The 21,213-nt window shown below is 38.4% G+C and overlaps 1 protein-coding gene across 3 annotated transcripts in view; it reads left to right on the forward strand.

Annotated features, from left to right (window-relative positions):
• fcho1.L (FCH and mu domain containing endocytic adaptor 1 L homeolog) overlaps positions 1-20,360 on the forward strand; it is a 71,413-nt gene extending 51,053 nt beyond the window's left edge. For all 3 annotated transcript variants that reach the window (XM_018256708.2, XM_018256703.2, XM_018256710.2), the window contains exons 17-29: positions 1,489-1,536; positions 1,635-1,683; positions 1,918-2,000; positions 5,886-6,224; positions 6,767-6,843; positions 7,706-7,796; positions 10,439-10,550; positions 14,773-14,928; positions 17,001-17,130; positions 17,219-17,400; positions 18,196-18,254; positions 18,784-18,948; positions 19,541-20,360. In XM_018256708.2, the coding sequence (XP_018112197.1) occupies positions 1,489-1,536; positions 1,635-1,683; positions 1,918-2,000; positions 5,886-6,224; positions 6,767-6,843; positions 7,706-7,796; positions 10,439-10,550; positions 14,773-14,928; positions 17,001-17,130; positions 17,219-17,400; positions 18,196-18,254; positions 18,784-18,948; positions 19,541-19,560 (1,511 nt within the window). In that variant the 3' untranslated portion in view covers positions 19,561-20,360. The remainder of the gene's footprint in view (positions 1-1,488; positions 1,537-1,634; positions 1,684-1,917; positions 2,001-5,885; positions 6,225-6,766; positions 6,844-7,705; positions 7,797-10,438; positions 10,551-14,772; positions 14,929-17,000; positions 17,131-17,218; positions 17,401-18,195; positions 18,255-18,783; positions 18,949-19,540) is intronic.
• Positions 20,361-21,213: the final 853 nt, after the last annotated feature.

The raw sequence follows: 21,213 nt of genomic DNA on the forward strand, positions 1-21,213 counted from the left end.
TAACAGCTGCCTGGCAGATCTAAGAACAACACTCAATAGTAAAAACCCATGTCTCACTGAGACACATTCAGTTACATTGAGAAGAAAAAACAGCAGCCTGCCAGAAAGCATTTCTCTCCTAAAGTGCAGGCACAAGTCACATGACCAGGGGCAGCTGGGAAATTGACAAATGTCTAGCCCCATGTCAGATTTCAAAATTGAATATAAAAAAATCTATTTGCTCTTTTGAGAAATGGATTTCAGTGCAAAAGTCTGCTAGAGCAGCACTATTAACTGGTGCATTTTGAAAAAAAACATGTTTTCCGATGACAGTATCCCTTTAACTGCACTACACAACATATCTTTATATTGACCAATCCATCGATTAGAGGAATTATAATAGCCAGTTTTTTTTTTAATTCATATAAACAGTACATTTATACCATATATAAGTTGGCAGTTTCATGAAGGCATAATAACAAGAGTGTCATAGGAACATAGTTTGAAAAGCATTTTTGTCCAAATAAAAACAACTGCAGAGTATGGTGATCGTAAAATCTTAATGTTTTTAATCAGGCTGTTGTTATAACATTACAGTTCCCAACAGTGAGGCTGGCACAACAAAATCTCCATGTTAACATTTAGGGAATCCTTCTGCCAGGCCGAACCGAATACTAATTAGTGGTGGGTGGGAAATCGTGTGACATTTTGTCACAAAACAATTTAAAACATTTTTCCCCATCCCACCCCTAATTTGCAAATGCAAATTAGGATTTTGTTCGGTATTCTGCCGAATCTTTCGCTAAGGATTCGGGGGTTCGGCTGAATCCAAATTACAGTATGTTAAGACTTTTTGCAGGAGTTATTCACAGCACCAGGCAATCACTGCATACATTTCTAGAAGTTTCCCTTGATTTAAAGAGAATATCTTAGGCCATTTCCTAGTTATTAACCATCATATTTAAGATAATTTTGATCAGTGCCAAGCTACAGTGTAAAACCAGCAAAGCCTCATTTCTTGTTTTTTTTATACTAGTACCTTAGCCACGTTGAACTTAACATGTAGCATCTCAAATACCATATTTATAAAATATTTAAATCCAATATTCTGCCAATCACTTTCTTTGAATATGTCCTCTCATATTCTACTTCTCGGGGAGTTGCACTGCTTGTTTTATTGCCCACACAATTTCCTGCTGTATGGGAGCAAAGAACTGATGACAATGACAGTCTTTGTAGGGGCAGTTGTAAAACTTACTACCTTACCCTTAAGCTGCAGATTGAGTGGGTGGCAAGTAGCTTCCAATTGCTTGGCATGCTATTGCCCTTATTGGTTTCCCTAATGCAAGCTGCCTGCATTGCACACTGCCATTCATTTACGTTAGCTGCATTTATATTTATATTTACACACACACTGCACACTGCCATTCATTTACGTTAGCTGCATTTATATTTATATATCTTCAAGTCATCTTCCCATTTGTTACCTTATTTTGTTCTCTTCTACAGGAACTGCAGCTGCTGTGGATGTTTCTTCAGGAGACTCACAAACATTAGGTCAAACATGTTTATTTTTTTCTTGTTCAACTGGTTCATTCCATTAGAGCATTTACCCATGAATATGTGTGACATACTAATTGCTTGTTTCTTTATAGAGAAAGCAGCTGAGAGTCTTTCCGATACCCCTCCTTCTCTTACAAGCAGGTAATACCTGTGCCTGTTTTTGTGCCATGCAGACTAAAACCTTTCCCTCTCATGCACCTTTTTCTGCCACCTGAAAAACACAGTTGGCCACTTTTTTTCCGTATATGTTTACCTCTCTCTGAGATTATATCTGGTTTGTATTTTCTGTTGTTTGATCGTACTTAGATGTAATTAGAGTGAATCAAAAATCTGCAGGAATAAAAAATGATCCTCTCTGTTTTCTCTAACTTGTAGTTGTGATACAAATTCAGTGAATCACCCCCAGTCATTATTCGGTCCTCTTCTTGAATCTCTCTTTGAGTCTGATGATTTCACAGGTAACATTTTCAACTTTGTGTATTGCACTTGGTGGTGGTGGGTTTACAGTATAAGTGAAAATGCACTTCACTTCCTAAACAGCTGCAATGTAACAACCAGTTATAATTTTCTTTTTATTATTCTTGTTGCAGTGGCAGGTAAAACCCAACTACTTAGACTCATATTGAAATTGTCAGCAAAAAAAATAAACAATAGGATGTTGGTTTGTAGCAAAAGTTTTTTTTTTTTACATAGGTTGGCAACAGTTTTATTTGCTGTAATACCAGATTTTACATTACCACATTTGTCAGTGTTGTCATTTTTATGATATTTCTAAACGACAAGGGCCATGATGCAGAAAAATAGCTTTTTTTATATTTAATTTTGAAATTCTACATGGAGCTAGACATATTGTCCGTTTCCCAGCTGCCCCCAGTCATGTGTCTAATGCTCTCATAAACTTCAGTCTCTCTTTACTGCTGTACTGCTAGTTGGAGTAGTATCACCGTCCTTCCTGTATATTTATATTTTTTCCCTATTAATAACACCAAGATCAACCATAATTTTTACCGGCCAGGTGGCAACCTTACCTCGAGGAATACTCGCCTGCACCTGCAGAAGAGAGCAGTGGAGCTCGTGAGCACCATCTTCCGCTGCTTTGGTAATTTTCGGGGCATCTTCCTTACCATCGGCGATTTCCGTCTCTTTAGGTGAATGTACAGTTGTAACGAACCAGACGATTGCTCCAACTGTGCATGCGCCGACACGCTGCTCACTTCACGAAGATTACCGAAGCGACGAAGTTGGCTCCAGTGAGCTCCGCTGTGCTCTTCTGCAGGTGCGGGTCAGTATTCCTAGAGGGGTCACATAATCTGCTGTAGCACTGTGCATGGAGGGGGCTAGTTGGGACTTTTGCCTAAAGGGGGGTTTAGTTTTCCTTTAAGGTGATTGCCTAGCAGCTATATATAAATTTGATATCGGTGCATCAGGTGCCTGAATTAAAGCAGGGCGGTGATAGGCAAAGATTTTGCATTTAAAAGGAGTGCTTTTGGATATTAAATAAACCACAGGGATTGAATACCTCTTTGCCATTTAGGTGTTTTTTGGATGAACATTAATTGGTATGTATTAATAAAGGGTTCATTATTGTGGAGTGCTGTGTAATACCATTACAAGAGAATATAGTTTGAAAACGTAGGATATGGTCAGACATGAAAGCCAAAACTGACAGTCAAGCATGTAAGAGCATCTCGTCTTTATCTCGTCTATATCAGTACCACCTAAAAGACAAGCTTTAATAGCATACAAGAACAACGTGTGTCAAGTATAAATTCACACACAACTGTGCTTCAGTCATGTTTCGGGTCACACATGACTCTTCCAAGTGTGTAAATTTGTAACTCCAGGCCTCCAGGCAAAATAAGTCACAGACCCCTCCCACCAAAATCAAAGTCTCATGGGATATTGTCTAAAACACTCCGTTTTGTTATAATCTATTCTGGTCTTGGTAGCAAAAAAACTGACTGATCGTAAAATCAGATGATCCCTAATAAATAATTCACTGGCTTAAAAACCTGTAGTATGGATGCAGATTTTCCAAAGGTTATATTTATATTAAAATGATCCCCTTCTGCTGAATCCAAATTAGTTTTTGCCTTTTTCCTTGTAATAGAGGTGTACTTCACACTCTCCTTCTTGCTCCCTACACACAAAAAGGTTTACTTGCCGATAGAGCTTTCTATTAAATTTAACGTGAGAATGTATTGGTAGTCAGTGCAGTCAAGTGACTTGATAGATGAGGTATTTTGCAGTGGTATTTTGGATGGATTAAAAATTTGGTTTAAATTTTGCGCAAATATAACCAGCGGATGCGCAAACACAATGGGGATTCTGCCCCCCATAAAATCAAACAATACAATCGGTATGCGCTTCCTACCGAATGCTTTCCTCACAGTAGTTTAACTTGTAACTTAGTGTCCCGTAGATATCTCTAAATGCGTGAAGATGAGAGGCAGGTAGGCAGTAGTTCGCTCTCCTTTCAGACACACCAAATCCCCTCAGTACTCCACCTCAAATAAAAATATAAAGGGAGAGAGACCAATGTGCGCTTCTGTATACAACAAACAGCGGGTCCCTGCTAGATCTTTACTTACAGGATTGCTGGTGTATAGTCGCGTGTTGTTATAGCTGGCTCTAATGTTAATAGCGGTCCCGTCTCTCTGCACTTCTATTACTTGTAACAAAGTCTTGCTTTAGTAGTCTCATTGGCGTCCTCATGTTCCACTGCTTTGGCACCTTCACTTTGCTCCTCACAGGCTCCTGATAATGTGGACGCTGGCACTGCAGGCTGGGAAATCAGTCGGACAGCAGAGCTAAAGCTCAAATGATAGGAATTTTATTTAATACAGATCAGTAATATACACTTACATTAAAATTCTCAGTCAGCGGTCAAACGCGTTTCGTGATCAAAATTACTTCATCAGAGGCAATAAATGTCATATCCGGTTTAGTTCCATTTGTATTTGGCTTAATTGGTTCAATTGGTAGAGGGTATTCAGTTGGAGGTATTCCATCTCCAACACTTCGGTCAAAATGAACATGTACCAATTATTTTGTATTGTTACCCTTTACTAAAAATGAACATATATATTGGTTAACTCCCACTGAATTTCAAAACTTTCCTAAATTAATTTAGTTAAATTGATAAAACGAATTTAGTATAAATTTCTAAGAAATATATATTAGAAATTATTAAAAATTAATTTGTTAAAAAATAATTAATCATACTCTTCAATATAGGGAATCTGCACATAACAGTACATCAGAATGAATAAATATATAGATAAACATATGTACAATAATTTCTGTGTATTACAATGTATACTTTCAATAAATAATTAAATTAAATCACTAAATAAAACAATATCTAGATCTATATTTAGGCCACAAGGCTGTAATGTTTTCAATGTAATTATCCGAGTCTCTTCTTGAGAAATTATCTGAACATTATCTCCACCTCTCCAGTTTTTTACTTTATTGGAAAATCCGATTTGCTTTCAATCCGCTGGGATCACTATTATGACACTGGAGAAAGTGTTCTGACACTGTTCTCAAACCCTTTTTAATATTCCTAATATGTTCTCCTAATCTTAACTTTAATTTTCGAGTTGTTCTCCCTATATACTGTTTGTTACACAGGCATTCTAACAGGTATACCACATTTGCTGTTTGGCAAGTTACATACCTGTTAGAATGCCAGTGTAACGCATTTAGAGATATCTACAGGACACTTTAAGATACAAGTTAAACTACTGTGAGGAAAGCATTAGTTTAGTGGGATATTATCTAATATAGGAAGCGCATACCGATTGTATTGTTTGATTTTGGATGGATTGTTGAGAGGCCAAGGGGGGTTGCAGTAGTCTAGGTGGGAGATGATTAATTAGTGGACTTGTATTTTTATTGTAGTTTGTTTCCTGAATGATAGAGGGGGAGTATTTATGCAATATTTTTAGGACAGCAATATTTTTCTAGGACAGCAATCCTGTGTTGTGGACTAATTGCTAGTCTTGTTAACAGTAACAGACTATGTCAGGGTAGGGCATTTAAGCTTTTTTTGGAGAATAAAGTTAGTTCTATTTTGTTTTAGAAAACAAGAAGACATGCAAGAGGATATAGTACAGAGGCAGTTGGATACTTGTCGATCATAAGTTCCATTTTTTCATCATGGAAAGATGGTATTGGCAGCCAAAATGCTTATTATGACTGAGAGATGCAGTGTATAGTGAAAAGGGTACTGGTACCCTGACCAATCCTTTTTATCTTTAATTGGTTTAAGTGTTTCTGTATTGAAATGTAGATACAAACTGTGGCAACTGTGTAACTTCTGCTTTTTTTCATTTTAGGGTGTCGGAACTGCACTCTCACTTCTAGTCCTTCTCCCTTCTCCTCCTCCTCTCCAGAGAATGTGGAGGATTCTGGATTGGATTCTCCTTTCCATCCATTCTCTGGGCCTTCCCCTGATTCTCGCCCCTGGACTCCACGTGATGATTCCTCCACTGGTGACTCAGTTCTTGCTGCACAGTCTTGTTCAGAATCTCCTTCAGATTCTGAAATTGCTCCAGTACCAGAACCAAAAGCATTAGAAAACAGAAATGCCTCTGAACAAAGACTTACAGCTCCCAGTATTTCAGCATCTGACTATACCACATTGAGCACTACAGAGCCATCTTCTTGTGAAGCTGGTAGGTACAAATTTTCTAAAATTTTGTCTATTAATTTTTTACCTTGTAATTCAGATATCAATTTTACCCTCTGCTTCTCTGGCACTGTTACCTCCACAAGAGAAGCACAGAGCTAACAGTTAGGAGAATGCAAAAGAAGTGGCACTTGCTAGGCAAAGAAACTTGATTGAATGGTAAAAGTAGTGCTGGATACAGGAGACAATGGCCTTCAACAATGTTGGCAATCAAAACAACCAAATCTATACTATCTGAAGCTTTATTTCCTTTGTTTAATGATGCAATGGTAAACTTCTGTAATCTGGGATAGGAGAGGTGTATTTTAGGTTTCCGTCTTTTAGAAGCACTTCTGGCTTCAATATTGTTTTAAGATTTTTTTGTTTGCATTCTTTATACAAATGGAAAGAGACTTTTTTACAATTGTGGTTACTATATAAATCAAAGTGCTCTGCATGTCTTATATGTGAGAGGGCATGTTCTATAAATGTGTGTATAATTACAAATTTCTGATCTATCAAAAATACATTTCTTGCTTTATGTTTCAGATTCTTGGGACTCGTCGGGCTACAATCTGTCTCTACCTCCACCCACAGCACCACGTCTTCAACGAAGCAGTAATATGGTATGTATCTGTAATTGCTTCTCCTGTAGCAATTACTGTTCCTTATTATTTTTTTATATCGTAGTCAAAAAAACTTACTGCCACCGTAACAAAATGCATAGAGAGAAAAAGAATTGACACAGCAATTCATTTAATGCCAAAGTTGACATGACTTAAATGCAGATTCCTGACCCAAATCGTACAACATTTCAAAGTGTTCAGACTTCTTTCTCAAGCACATGGATCCAATAATAACAATGAGATACAAATTGGTACAGCCCTTTTTAAGGTACAAGACAGTAAATCATTAAAGGGATAGAACATCACCATCCGGTTCAACCCATTAATTAACCTCATTAGGAACACCTATTTACCTCACCTCCATTACTATGTCATGACATAGGAAACAAAGCAAAGAGAGAAAAACAGTGGACTATTTACAGAAAAAATACAACTCGTAATCTTTGTTTAACCCATTGGGCGCCAGTGAATTTAACTGATGGATCTCTTCCTTGATGCCAACTCACGACCCCCTCTAATCTCCAATCTCCTCTAATACCATCAAATCTGTATGTCCCTTCTCTATGTAATGCTTAGAAACTGGCAGTTTGGTATTGCCCCTTCTAATAGTGGATCTATCCATCTATGTTGTGATATACATGTCTTTATCTGCAGCGTGGTCTCACCAAACGTGAGTTTTGGGTCAGGAATCTGCTTTTAATACATCTCAACTTGCATCCTATGAAGTGTGTTGTGTCAATTCTCTCTCTGTGTCTCTCTCTCTCTCTCTATATATATATATAAAAAAAAAAAAAATATATATATATATATATATATATATATATAATTTGTTCACCTTTCGCTGTAACTTGTTTCCGAACAGGCTGCTTCACTTAATCCTTCCTTGCTGACCCCAGGCATTCACACTGACCGTGGCCTGTCCCCGTTTTCTTTAGGTGCTGGAACATCCCTAGGTGAGCCAATATCTTCTTTCTTATGTAAAAAAAACAAAAAAAAAAAACTCTCCCTTTATTGTAGAAAGGTTTAGTTCTGGAAGAGTGTGTTGACCCTTGTTTGCTTTAGCTTTAAGGAAAGTGATTACACATGTATACGTAGGTTTTGAATTCAATCTAATCCATTTCTAGGCAGAGCAATCAGCCATGGACCACATCCATGGTTTACTGTAGTCCTTGGCAAATGCTATTTTCAACAGTGACAATCAACATCTGAACAAGCCCTGATCAAATGTCAACTGACAGTGTGTGAAATGTTCCTATTACATTTCAAAATATTTGAGTCGTTTCATTCTGCAATCCCTTTATATAGGTAAAAAAGAATAAAAATAGAGGTTAAGGTAATTTAAAGTAAAATGTTTGCTAGCTCCATGGAGACAATCTCCTAACAGCCCAAGACGAGAAAAATCACTCTTTGTCAAGTCCTGTGATTGACTGATCTGATATGTACAATATAAAGATTACTATCCAACTACGCAGTTCACTAAATTATGCTATAACCAGCCCGGGAGGGATAATGGACACACAAGACCTACAAACAGTTCAATTCCGGGTTTAAGAAGGCACACGCCTCACCACTGACTGTTTTCAAGGTCTACCGTTATGGGTATTAGACCCACCCAAGTTTGGGGGTGGGTAGGTTGGGAATCAGGGAAATGTTAAAATGTTGTTTACTTTTTGCTTTAACTACTGTTTTCTACTGACAACCGATGTCTCTGGTTAAACTTTTACAGTAACCAATGGTGCCCATACTATTCTCTCAGGTACACCCATGTCTACTTATAACATAATTACGTGGAATATCAGAGGCCTTAACGCTAAAGCAGCCTGAAGCATAACTTCCTCAAAAAGAATACACCCTCTATCCTCCTACAAGAAACACACCTTACAGTTCAGAAAATTCTTTCTCTTAAAAGACCCTGGGTGGGATGGTCCTATTACGCTACATTCTCCACACACGCACGGGGAGCATCAATTCTAATCAGGAAAAATATTAACTTCTCTATAAACTAAGTCATTAAGGACCAATACGGTCACTAAATACACTACACCAAATTTACCACTATTGAGGTATTTTCAAATTCGTTGCATATTTCAGTCCCAATTTGGTAATCTTTCCCGCACTCTTACAACTTTGGCAGTGAAAGACACCTTGTTAGGGGAATTACCCAATAAATTGGTATCCAAGCTATATAGCAATATGCTCATCTCCGTTACCCCTCCATTCAATCTAGCACAAATGAAATGGCATGAAAATGTTCCTGAACTTACCCAAGATGACTGGGAGGAGGCCACTGAGAACATGTACATTAGCTTAATAACAATACGGGACAGACTAGTACAAGGTCTTCCACCAGCTCTACATTACCTCCACCAAATGCTAATGATCTGGGAATGCCCAGCAATAGCTATTTTTTTGTTGCAAAAAAATGGCTATACTAGCAAACACACTAGACTACCTACAAGTACTTTCCCCCTTGCTGTGTCTGTTGGGAGTTGTGGACCAGCTGGTACCTACGACCTATGCAAGATTTTGGTTCCGAACCTTGCTCTTTTATGCTAAAAAGTGTGTAATAATGCATTGGATGGGACCTAACACACCCACAAGAGACTCCTGGTTTAACTTAATCAACCAGACAATACCCAAAATTAAACTTGCCTATGAAGCCAGAGGCAGTACAACTAAATTTGGAAAATTATAGAGTCCCTGGTGGGAGTCAGGGCCTGGAACAGAGCCAAGGGATACCTAGGACAGGATATGATCTGTTGCATAGGTAAATCTATATAACCTACCAAAGCTTGTACAATTGTATTCCCCGTGGTTTCCATTGAGTGAACAAGACCAGAGACCAATATAATTTTACATATAACTGTTTATTGACTGTATTGTTATAAATAATTTAAAAGTAATAGTTTACCTATAAAAAAAATGATTGCTAGCTCCATACATGTAAAATAAATACTAAGTCATACATTTCAGCGTTGCTGTTGTTATAAACATGGACCAGACAATTCTTAACCCACATTACACCATCCTTTCTGTGTAAATGATGTAGGCTTAATTTTAAGTGGCTACTGTCATACTTATTCTACAAATTACTTGTTTGATGCAAAAGGAGGAAGCTAAACCAATGCAGGTGCGTTACAGCATAATAATGCAGCTCATTTCAGTGCCTCTACACAGCAGCATACGGAGTGCTGTGATTTTATCGTAGTCATTACTGTGCAGCTGGTCTGTTCTGTTAAATTACCACAGTTATCAGCAGCTTTAGTTTGGCTGAAGCTTGAAAACTGTGTGCTGCAGCCATATGCAAACCACTAAGGCTAATGCCACATGACATTTTTGGGGAAAACCTTTATACAGCCTGCAACTGCACAGGCAATGCAGATTTTGGACAGAAAATGGTCAAGCATACATTTTATGGTTGAAATCCAGGTCTTTGTTGAGAAGAAGAACAGTGTGACATTAGCCTTAGTGACCAGTCAACACAAGACAATATTACTGCATTTCTGCATTTATCCCTAATTCCTAATAACCTAATCTCTCTTTCTGCCTACAGTACTGCAATATCGTCTTTGTTTCTAACACTTTTCCTCCATAGGATTGTCCCGTGGACCCAGTCCTGTTGTTTTGGGGTCTCAGGAATCACTCCCTGTGGCTGCTGCTTTTACAGAATATGTCCATGCTGTGTTTGAAGGAGGGGCTCTTGAGGGGTGAGTTTGCTTAATTTTTAGATTATAGCTGCCAAATTTAGGTGTCTCTTGTTTTTTCTTTTTCAACCTTTAGCATAATGCCACACAGGGAAGTTTTGTGTGCTTTTCCATGAGCACGTGTCAAGTGTTTTAATACAAGCCTCTTGGGGGCTATTCCAGTTGAAACCACCTAATGTATCATTACTCTTAAAGGGGAAGGAAACCTAGTCGGCGCAAACCCCCCACCCCCCCACCTGTTTGTTGCCCATCCTCCCTCGTCCCCCCTGGCCTACCCGTCCCGCTGGGCAAATGCCCCTAACTTGTTACTTACCCTTCTGCGCAGGTCCAGTCCAGGGAGTTCACAGACAACATCTTCTTCCACGCGATCTTCTTCCTGCTTTGAACGGCGCATGCGCAGTAGGATCATTTCACCGGTACGATCTACTGCACATGCGCGTGACTTTTGGCGCATGTGCAGTAGATCCGTACCGGCGAAATGATCCTACTGCGCATGTGCCAAAACGCTGTTCACAGCAGGAAGAAGATCGCGTGGAAGAAGATGTCGTCTATGAACTCCCTGGATTGCGCCGACTAGGTTTCCTTCCCTTTTAAAGGGGTTGTTCATCTTCCAAACACTTTTTTCAATTCAGTTATTTTTAGATTGTTCACCTGAAATAAAGACTTTTTTCAATTACTTTCCATTGTTTACTTTTGTACTGTTTTTCCAAAACTAAAATTTGAATGTTCGTGTCTCTGGTGTTTCAGTCTGGCAGCTCAGTAATTCAGATACAGACTATAAAGTTTTAAACTGTTACAATTTTGCAAAATTTAGTTGATACATTTCTCAGCAGCATCTCTGGAGTATTAGTAACTATTGTATCAGTTCTAACAGCTGCCTGTAATGAAACCCAGAGCTTTTGCTCAGCAGGGACAAAGATAAGAAATGTATAAACTAAATATATCTATTTAGAACAGTTTACAGGGTCGGTGACCCCCTTGCCAGAGCTCCTTCAGAAGGTGAAAATGACACTTTACACTTCAATATTAGAAAAACGGTGATACGTAGAAAATAGGAAGTCATTGGAAAAAGTCATTTTTTCTGGTGATCTATCTGAAAACTACTAGTTGTTTAAAGGTGAACCACACCTTTAAGTTAAAGTATTCCAGAAGAAAATGTTTTCTGTATTAATCCTCAGGTACAGTACTGTGTAAAGCCTTAGGCACATTTTGGGGGGAATTCACAAAAGTGATGATCTTGAGACAACATAAAAGTGGAGATAAGAATGTCTGATTTCCAACCAAATTTGCAAACCTGTATGTCCACTTTTGTGAATTTTTTTATTTAAATAGCACAAAACAAAAACTGTGGTACCGTGTTAGCCAGTAGCAAAAATAACAAATAAAAAAACAAATACAAAGTATTGTAGAAGTGATACCTATATTGGCTAACAATAAAAAAAATACATTGCAAGATTTCGGAGCACCAAGGCCCCTTCGTCAGGCAAAATACAAATGAAAGCTAGAAAGGCACAGCACTGTTAGATCAGTGAAAGGTATTCATGGGCAATACATTAGGAAGTTACAGATAGATGGAGATCAAATGTAGAGATAATACAATAAATTAGGGTGGGTTGTAAATAGTCCAGGGTCTTGATTCAGTTAGGTCACATAGTGTGACATGAAACCTGACCCTAAACCTGTGACATGAAACCTGAGCCAAAACGAGACTGCAACATAATCTATCCTACACTATGTTATTCCCAGCCAGACTATGGGTTCAAGAAAATTGCCAGACACCCAAGGCCAAAACAGGTAATTTCATGGCTGGAGACAATGCAACGTCCATTTGGAACATTCATGGCTTACAACTGATCTGCTCTGCTGAGCACACGTACCTTATTTGTGAGCACGGGACACGTTTCCATTCAACGGCCAAACTTCACATTCCTGCCAGGACAGTAGACCATAACCTTTCGTATTTCTCTCTATAGTAATCAGGACAAATACACTCAGTTGGGGACAACAGTGGATGGAGTAGGGAGAAGGTGTGGTTTTTAAAAGTTTTTGTTTTCCTCTTTCTTTCTCCCCAACCACCTCACCTTTGGTGATGGTCTTGGTCAGGACTTGCTCTTTTATAATCCTACATCTAATATCAGACCTGGAGGGCATATACTTAATAGTTCAGGCCCTCGTTATTACTCTGATGTATATTTTCTCAAATTCAATACTATACTCCGTAATGAATAAGGTGGCCAACCTGCCTGAGACTGCACTTCTTTTTATGAGGGACTTTAATAGATAGATCGATGCTTTTCGGTTGAAAGATCCATGGCGGTGTAAAAACCTGGGAGTTGCCTAATTCATGTACTACAATAAAGCATACCTTACCCTTTCCTGCACTGACATGGCTATAGGCTCCCCTGACATCAACCAAGCAGTACTAGAAATCTAGCACCTAGTGAGGTATATCACACCACTCACCAATTCTGCTGAGTATACAAATAAGCAAGGAGCCAAGCAACTATATTTGGAGACTGTCAATGCTGGGTAAACCATACTGACCTATTTACCCCATAGTGAATAGTATTAAGGAATTTCTCCAATTAAAAAAAAGTAATCAGCTGATTACCCAATAGTGTGGGATGCTCTAGACCAGAGGTTTATATCATGGGAGAATATATCTCGCACATTAAACACCTTAATGTACAACACAGGCAGGAGATATCTAATCAATCTCGCGATATTATTTTTCACAGTATTAGATCAGGAGAAAGCTTATTTTGCAAATCCTAATGAAACAATAAAACTACTTGGCAAACTTCCCAAATCAAGTTGCTGACTGTACAAACTGAAGAGTTTAAGAAATCACAGATCTACCTCAGAGTTAATAAAACTTATGATATTTACATAATCAGATACTAAGTACCTTTCCATTTTACAATACTTGTGAATGGTTATAAAGTTATTTGTAAATGGAAATCAGTGTTTCTGTTCTTTGGAGCTGACTCTTCAGTGTTGGAGGAGTTCAATCTCATCCAGTTCTTTTAATCAGCTGGCTTGCAGTATTGTTTCAAGTGTCAGAGCCAAGAGTGCTGGACACTAACATTGTAATAGGCCACTTTGAGTCAAAATGCGTGAGTCCTTTTAAAGGTTAGCAAGAAGAAAACCGGCACTCAGAGCTCTGAGTGCCGGTTTTCTTCTTGCTAACGTGTTTCACTAAGGGTTGCCGATCCCTTTCGACTGTGCACCGGGCCAGCTTATACCGGAGAGGAGGGAGTGCTGGTGGGTTTTGGAACTTAGTCCTTTTAAAGGAACAGTATCATAAAAAAAATTAGTGTTTTCAAGTAATACAAATATAATGCCCTGCACTGGTAAAACTGCGTTGTTTGCTTCAGAAACACTACTATTGTTTATATAAATAAGCTGCTGTGTAGCCATGAGGGCAGCCATTCAAAGGAGAAAAGGCTCAGGTTACACAGCAGACAAGCTCTGTAGAACATTTGTTATCCACTATTTAACCTATACCATATTTTTTTCAATTTCTGCCATTGCTACACAGCAGCTTGTTTATATGAACTATAGTAGTGTTTCTGAAGAAAGGTTTTACCAGTGCAGGGCAACTGTAAATGATATTTCCATTACAGCATCATCTCTGGAGTATTAGCAACTATTGTATGAATTCTAATGGCTGCCTTTAATGAAACTTCTGGATTCTGCTCAGCAGGGACAAAGATTAGAAAATTATCAATTAATGTATCAATTTAGAACTGTTCATAGTTGGTCTTCCTGCCCACTCAGAAACTGCTTCAGAAAGACATACGATGAAAAATGTAATTTAAAACTTCAAGATTGGAGAAAAGGTCATACATAAAAAGTAACTAAAAAAGTAATTTCGGATGAATTAACTGGAAACAACCGAAAAAAGCGTTGGTACATGAACAACCCCTTTTAAGTTTTAATGTCTGTGGATTTTGTTATTTCTTGGGCAAACTTGGAAATGGAAGCTGCACAATATTTAGTTTTTGGAAGGCAGATAATTAGGAACCTGGATTCTTCACCTATTATATATGGTGCATATAAGTGGGGAACTGATCTTCATTGCTAGAGAGTTCCATTACCCACTGAATCTTAAGGCTGATTCAGACTTTTTCTTATGAGGTCTTATGCAAACATTCATATGTCATTCCAAACTGACTGACAGTATTTCACTAAAAATAAACTGTCCTCTTTCCCACGTTTTTAGCTCCAGTGTGCGGATTTCAGGAGAACTCACCATGTCCTTTCCAGCAGGCATTCTCCGGGTGTTTGCAAGTACCACAACACCCCCTGTACTCAGCTTCCGATTGATCCACACTTCACACGTGGAACACTTTGCTCCCAACTCTGAGCTTTTGTATAGGTGAGAACTGGGGAATTAGAAATAGAGCCTGAGTGCATGTGAGGTACCCATTGTAGCAAAAGTTTCCTTGTGAAAGTTCACAAAGCATGTGCATGTATGAATCACCAGCAATCCAAATATAATTTAGTGCTGTTTATTTCATAGTAACATAGACAATAAAAGACAAAGTCCATCAAGCTCAACCTTTTGATATTGCTGTGTTGTAAATTTTACAGTGCATTAACAAAGAGTAAATTGCCATAACCTGTAAATTCTGTTTGTTCAGTGAATTTCCAGAGTTAATGTGAAAACATTCCGAGCTGTTACATAGTTACATAGTTACATAGTTAGTTACATAGTTAAATTGGGTTGAAAAAAGACAAAGTCCATCAAGTTCAACCCCTCCAAATGAAAACCCAGCATCCATACACACACCCCTCCCTACTTTTAATTAAAATTCTATATACCCATACCTATATTAACTATAGAGTTTAGTATCACAATAGCCTTTAATATTATGTCTGTCCAAAAAATCATCCAAGCCATTCTTAAAGGCATTAACTGAATCAGCCATCACAACATCACCCGGCAGTGCATTCCACAACCTCACTGTCCTGACTGTGAAGAACCCTCTACGTTGCTTCAAATGAAAGTTCTTTTCTTCTAGTCTAAAGGGGTGGCCTCTGGTACGGTGATCCACTTTATGGGTAAAAAGGTCCCCTGCCATTTGTCTATAATGTCCTCTAATGTACTTGTAAAGTGTAATCATGTCCCCTCGCAAGCGCCTTTTTTCCAGAGAAAACAACCCCAACCTTGACAGTCTCCCCTCATAATTTAAGTCTTCCGTCCCTCTAACCAATTTAGTTGCACTTAGTCTGTGCACTCTCTCCAGCTCATTTATATCCCTCTTAAGGACTGGAGTCCAAAACTGAACTGCATACTCCAGATGAGGCCTTACCAGGGACCTATAAAGAGGCATAATTATGTTTTCATCCCTTGAGTTAATGCCCTTTTTTATGCAAGACAGAACTTTATTTGCTTTAGTAGCCACAGAATGACACTGCCCAGAATTAGACAACGTGTTATCTACAAAGACCCCTAGATCCTTTTCATTTAAGGAAACTCCCAACACATTGCCATTTAGTGTATAACTTGCATTTATATTATTTTTGCCAAAGTGCATAACCTTGCATTTATCAACATTGAACCTCATTTTCCAGTTTGCTGCCCAGTTTTCCAGTTTAGACAGATCACTTTGCAAAGTGGCAGCATCCTGCATGGAACCTATAGTTCTGCACAATTTAGTATCATCTGCAAAAATAGAAACAGTACTTTCAATGCCCGCCTCCAGGTCATTAATAAACAAGTTGAAAAGCAAGGGACCTAGTACAGAGCCCTGCGGTACTCCACTAACAACACTGGTCCAATTAGAAAATGTTCCATTTACCACCACTCTTTGTAGTCTATCTTTTAGCCAGTTCGCTATCCAGGTACAAATACTATGTTCCAGGCCAACATTCCTTAATTTAACCAGTAACCTTTTGTGTGGCACTGTATCAAATGCTTTAGCAAAGTCTAAGTAAATCACATCCACTGCCATCCCAGAATCGAGGTCTCTACTTACATTCTCGTAAAAAGAAATTAAGTTTTAAAAAACTTATTTCCTCAGCTTTCTTGGTTTTTGTGTGTCCTTTCAAATCTTTCAATGCTTAAGCTTGAACAAGTATTGACCTCAGACTCATTTGCCCTGATCAGTGGATCATAAGGGATTTTTTTAGATCACATTTTTATTTATGAGGAAGACACTGTGTCTATAAATGACACATGTTTTGATGTGGTTGATGTGGTTTGACATGTGTTTGGCAGTTTGTTGACATTTCATGTTTACATGGCAAAGTCATTCCAAATGAATGTGACTTTTTTTTTTGTTATTCACTGCATTTTAATCATTTAGGTAAGAAACTTAAATAATTGTTAATAAGACATACGTATAGTATAAACACATGGTGTATATACAGATATGTCAGTGTAAGTTACACATGTTCACAAAACAAATTCAAAGCCTTTCTATTAACACATGATTCTTCTGGCAGTGACCTGTCCCAGAGTGACCCAAGCAGCAGGGACTTCTGGCTAAACATGCCTGGACTGACCTCTTACCTGAATAACATGGCAGAACAGCACGCGGCTCCTTACTACAATGTTACACTGCTCAAGTACCAGGTGCAGAGAAAAAATTTTTCATTCACTTCTGCTGTTCTTTTATCTTACCTGGCATCATCACAGCACTCCTTCCTTTTATTGCTTTCAGGTATTGAAACCAGGCCTCTCTGCTGCTCCATTATACCTTAAATCATCTTGGAAGTGTGGTCCATCCTCGACAGACCTTTGCTTGGAGTATAGACAGAACATTGCTTTTTTGTGTGATGTGCAAATTGTGTTGCCTCTGGACGAACCATTTTCTAAATTGCAGTCTGACCCTCCTGCCCGCTGGTGAGGAGAAAACTGCAATAAATGTCTTTACATATGTATGTATTCTCACTGTCGCAGCGGAGCTCACAGGCGCCATCTTCTTCTCTTCTGTAATCTTCGTGTCTTCTTCCTCCCCTTTGGCAATTTCTGTCTCTTTCAGCGCATGCGCAGTTGTCGCGAACCAAAAGATTGCTCCAACTGCGCATGTGCCAATACGCTGCTCACTTCACGAAGATTACCGAAGAGCCTGTGAGCTCCGCTGCGCTCACTCTGCATGTTCGGTCACTATTTCTGAAGGGGTCAGAATTCAGGGGTAAGACTGTGCAGGGAGGGGGGCCAGTGGGGACTTATCACAATGGGGGGTTTAGTTCTCCTTTAAGTTAAAGTATTTACCTTCAGCAAAGACCAGGGGTGCCTGCACTTAGATTACTTTGGTGGTCTATTTTTAGTGTTATCACATCAGGTTTTACTATCTCAACCATTCAATTACAATATAAAATGTAAGTTCGTTCCATTATACCAACAGTAAAAGAGTTATAAACCACCCATTTTTTAATCGTTTGTGATCTAATAGAATATGCAGACAGTGCTGGATGTTTGGGATGTATTGCACAAGATGTCAAGATCTACTGATAAATCCCAATCTCCCATTTGGGAACCCCCTGTTCTGCCAGAGTGTTATATCCTGTGCTGCCAGTGTTACACTGATACATTTTTTCAAATAGAATTGTATGGATACATTGAAATATTGTCATATATAATATGGAACAAACCTATACAAAACCGCTTATTAACAAACTTCTGTTCTTCCATCAGTGCTGAAAGGAGATTACACTGGCAGATCCCACATGAGTATGCAGGGAGTGAACATGATGGTAATCTCTCATTATGCACTTATACATACAAAGAAAACATACTGTGCAATGTAAAGTCATAAACTTCTAATTTAACCAGGGTTAAAGTAGCTAGAGACCAGGTGCAAGGCAGGAACAGTCAACTTACAGTACATTTCACTCAGGCACCTCTGTATCTCCTCCTGCATGAAAGTTTTGCATTGTATTTTCTATGTTGCCAATGGGAACCTTGATGTTATCCCAACCATTGCATCGAAGTCCCTGCATCTAAGGTGAACTTTGATCAGTTTAGTGGTTTACCTGAAATGGTTAAAATCGAATAATAAGGAAAGATTAAGACAGTAAATTATCTGTCCTCTGAAGCACCTTATTGCTTAAACACGTCATATTAAAGTATGTATATGTGTATAATATCAAATACATTTAATGTAAGTAAACATACAGTAACAAACAACTACCATTTTTATTTACCAATTATGCCCTCTAATTGTCTTTTTCAGCAAACTTTTACATTCTCCAATGTAAATATACACTGTGTTCTCTGTCACAGGTTGGGGGCGAATCTGTGCCCGTTGGCAGCCCCTCCATACACCGAACAGACCCACTCCTGCTGTGGCACAGTTTACTTCTGAGGGCAGCACTCTGTCTGGTGTAGACCTGGAACTGGTGGGCTCTGGATACAGGATGTCTCTGATTAAGAAAAGATTTGCAGCAGGTAAGGACAACATGGCTATCATTCTCTACAGTAAAATGTCCAAGTAATCATGTATTATTATTCTGACTTTGCAAGGCAGGATTACATAACCTCACTTACTGGTAAGCTAACATTTACTGTATATCTTGGTACTTGACAGGCAACTATCAGTACCTTTTGTGGCCACTCCTCTACAAGAGTTTTCTGTCCACAATTTTAAAGGCCCAGAATGCTATTTGCATTTATCTAAGCCATGTTAGTAGCTATATGAAAATGCAGCTGAAGAAAAATGCACTGCCATGTAATGTTTATAGCAGAAGAGCAGATGCTTAAAAATGTAAACTTTTGTTTTTTGGGGGTTTTTTTTTTTTGGAACTGTTCACATGTGTATGTAACTGCCAACTTGCAATTAGGAGTGTAAATCATGCACTAGAACAGTCCCCTTGCTGGCATTCTGAATTCCCTGCAGGGACCCAAAGCAGTGGACCATATTGACAGCTTAGTGGTAGCAGAATAGCGACTTTTTGCATAGGGTTATCTTTAAATAACCTAGCATGTTTGTTGCATGGGGTTACTGCATTTTAAAGAAGAAATGTTGCTTTTTTTCTCCCAGGTAAATATCTTGTGTGCTGATTTGTCATGTTTGCCTTGCACTAATCGTCACCACTTGAACCTCCCCTGAATTCCTGCCTCGTACAGGAAGCGGCATAGAGCCACTTTGTGCTGGATGACAAGACCATCACTTGAGTATTTCAGCCTTCCTAAAGGGATTACAAAGGAAAAACGCTCACTTATGGTTAAAGAAGATGTTTCTTTGTAACTTTCCTATTATGAAATAAGCACTTTAAGGTTTAAGATATTTAGACTCTGGATGGTGAAGAAGCAGCAGTTATTAAAATCACAAAAGGCAAAAAAAACAAAACAATTGATTGCAAACACTGGATTCCGCCTGCAGTATGTTAGAATGTTACATTGGTCGTTGGCCAAGCAGGGAGATTTCAAGCACTCGGTGCATTGCTTAGAAATTGATTTTATGATACGGTATGCACAGGGTCCCCATCCAACTGACCGCTTTCAATATATTTTTTTGATATTCTGCTTTGTTGATTCTTGTTCTAATAAGATATATAAATGATGTTTGATGCAGTATGGTGAATGTAGGGAGCTCACGTGGGCATAATTAAGTATTAAGAAATGTGTGAGTGTGTAGGACAGCACAGACACATTTCTAGTATGTACAGTTGTTTTTTTGTTTTTTTTTTTAAAAACATGTACTGCCTTTACCCCTTTCATATTATACCCTTTTTTGGCTTAGCTGAGGGCTTTTGAGTGTTGGACAAAGGTAATATATATTATAAATAAATAAATGTATGTATATATTTATAGATGTATATTGTGTGTACAGAAAATAAAGTTTGGTGCTGTGAGATGTCTATTTGCGTTTGTTTTTAAGACCTTAAATTAGCAGGTACAGTTGTTTCAAAGAAAACATTAAGTAATGCACTCAATTGACATGGTCTCTATGCACAAGACTCCACTGCTGAATAAAAAGCATGTTGAAGCTCGTTCAAAGTTTGCTGCACGACATTTGGACAAGCCAATGATATTCTGGGAGAATATAGTCTTAGACCAAAATTGAACTCTTTGGATGTCATTGCACACACCATGTTTGGAGGAGAAATGGCACTGCACATCACCCCAAAACACCATCCCAACATTGAAGTTTGGAGGTGGGAACATCATGGTGTGGGACTGTTTTTTCAGCATATAGTAATGGCAGACTTCATATAATTGAAGAAATGTACTGGGACATTCTCGATAACAATCTGCTGCCATCTACCAAGATGCTGAAGATGAAACAATGGTTATTTCAGCAAGATAATGATCCCAAACACACAGCCAAGGAAACTCATAATTGGTTTCAGAGAGAAAATAAAGCTGCCAGAATGGCCCAGTCAATCACCGACTGAAAAATGAATGGAAAGAACTGAAGATCAGAGTTCATAGAAGAGACCCTGGAACCTTCAAGATTTGAAGACAACCTGAGCAATGCATGTGACTAGTTTCTCCATACAGGAGGCGTCTTGAAGCTGTCATTAACAACAAAGGCTTTTCTACTAAGTATTAAATACATTTCAGCAAGCATGTTCAATACTTATTCCCTGTGTCATTCCACTTTTATTACACACAATTTAATTTGTAGATTTACTTGTTTTGATTTCATTGTATATCAATAGCCCCATTAGAAATAAGTTTACTGTGTGTGTGTCAGTTAAATGTTTATAA

The sequence above is a fragment of the Xenopus laevis genome, chromosome 1L (assembly GCF_017654675.1).
Source record: "Xenopus laevis strain J_2021 chromosome 1L, Xenopus_laevis_v10.1, whole genome shotgun sequence".
Lineage (NCBI taxonomy): Eukaryota > Metazoa > Chordata > Amphibia > Anura > Pipidae > Xenopus > Xenopus laevis.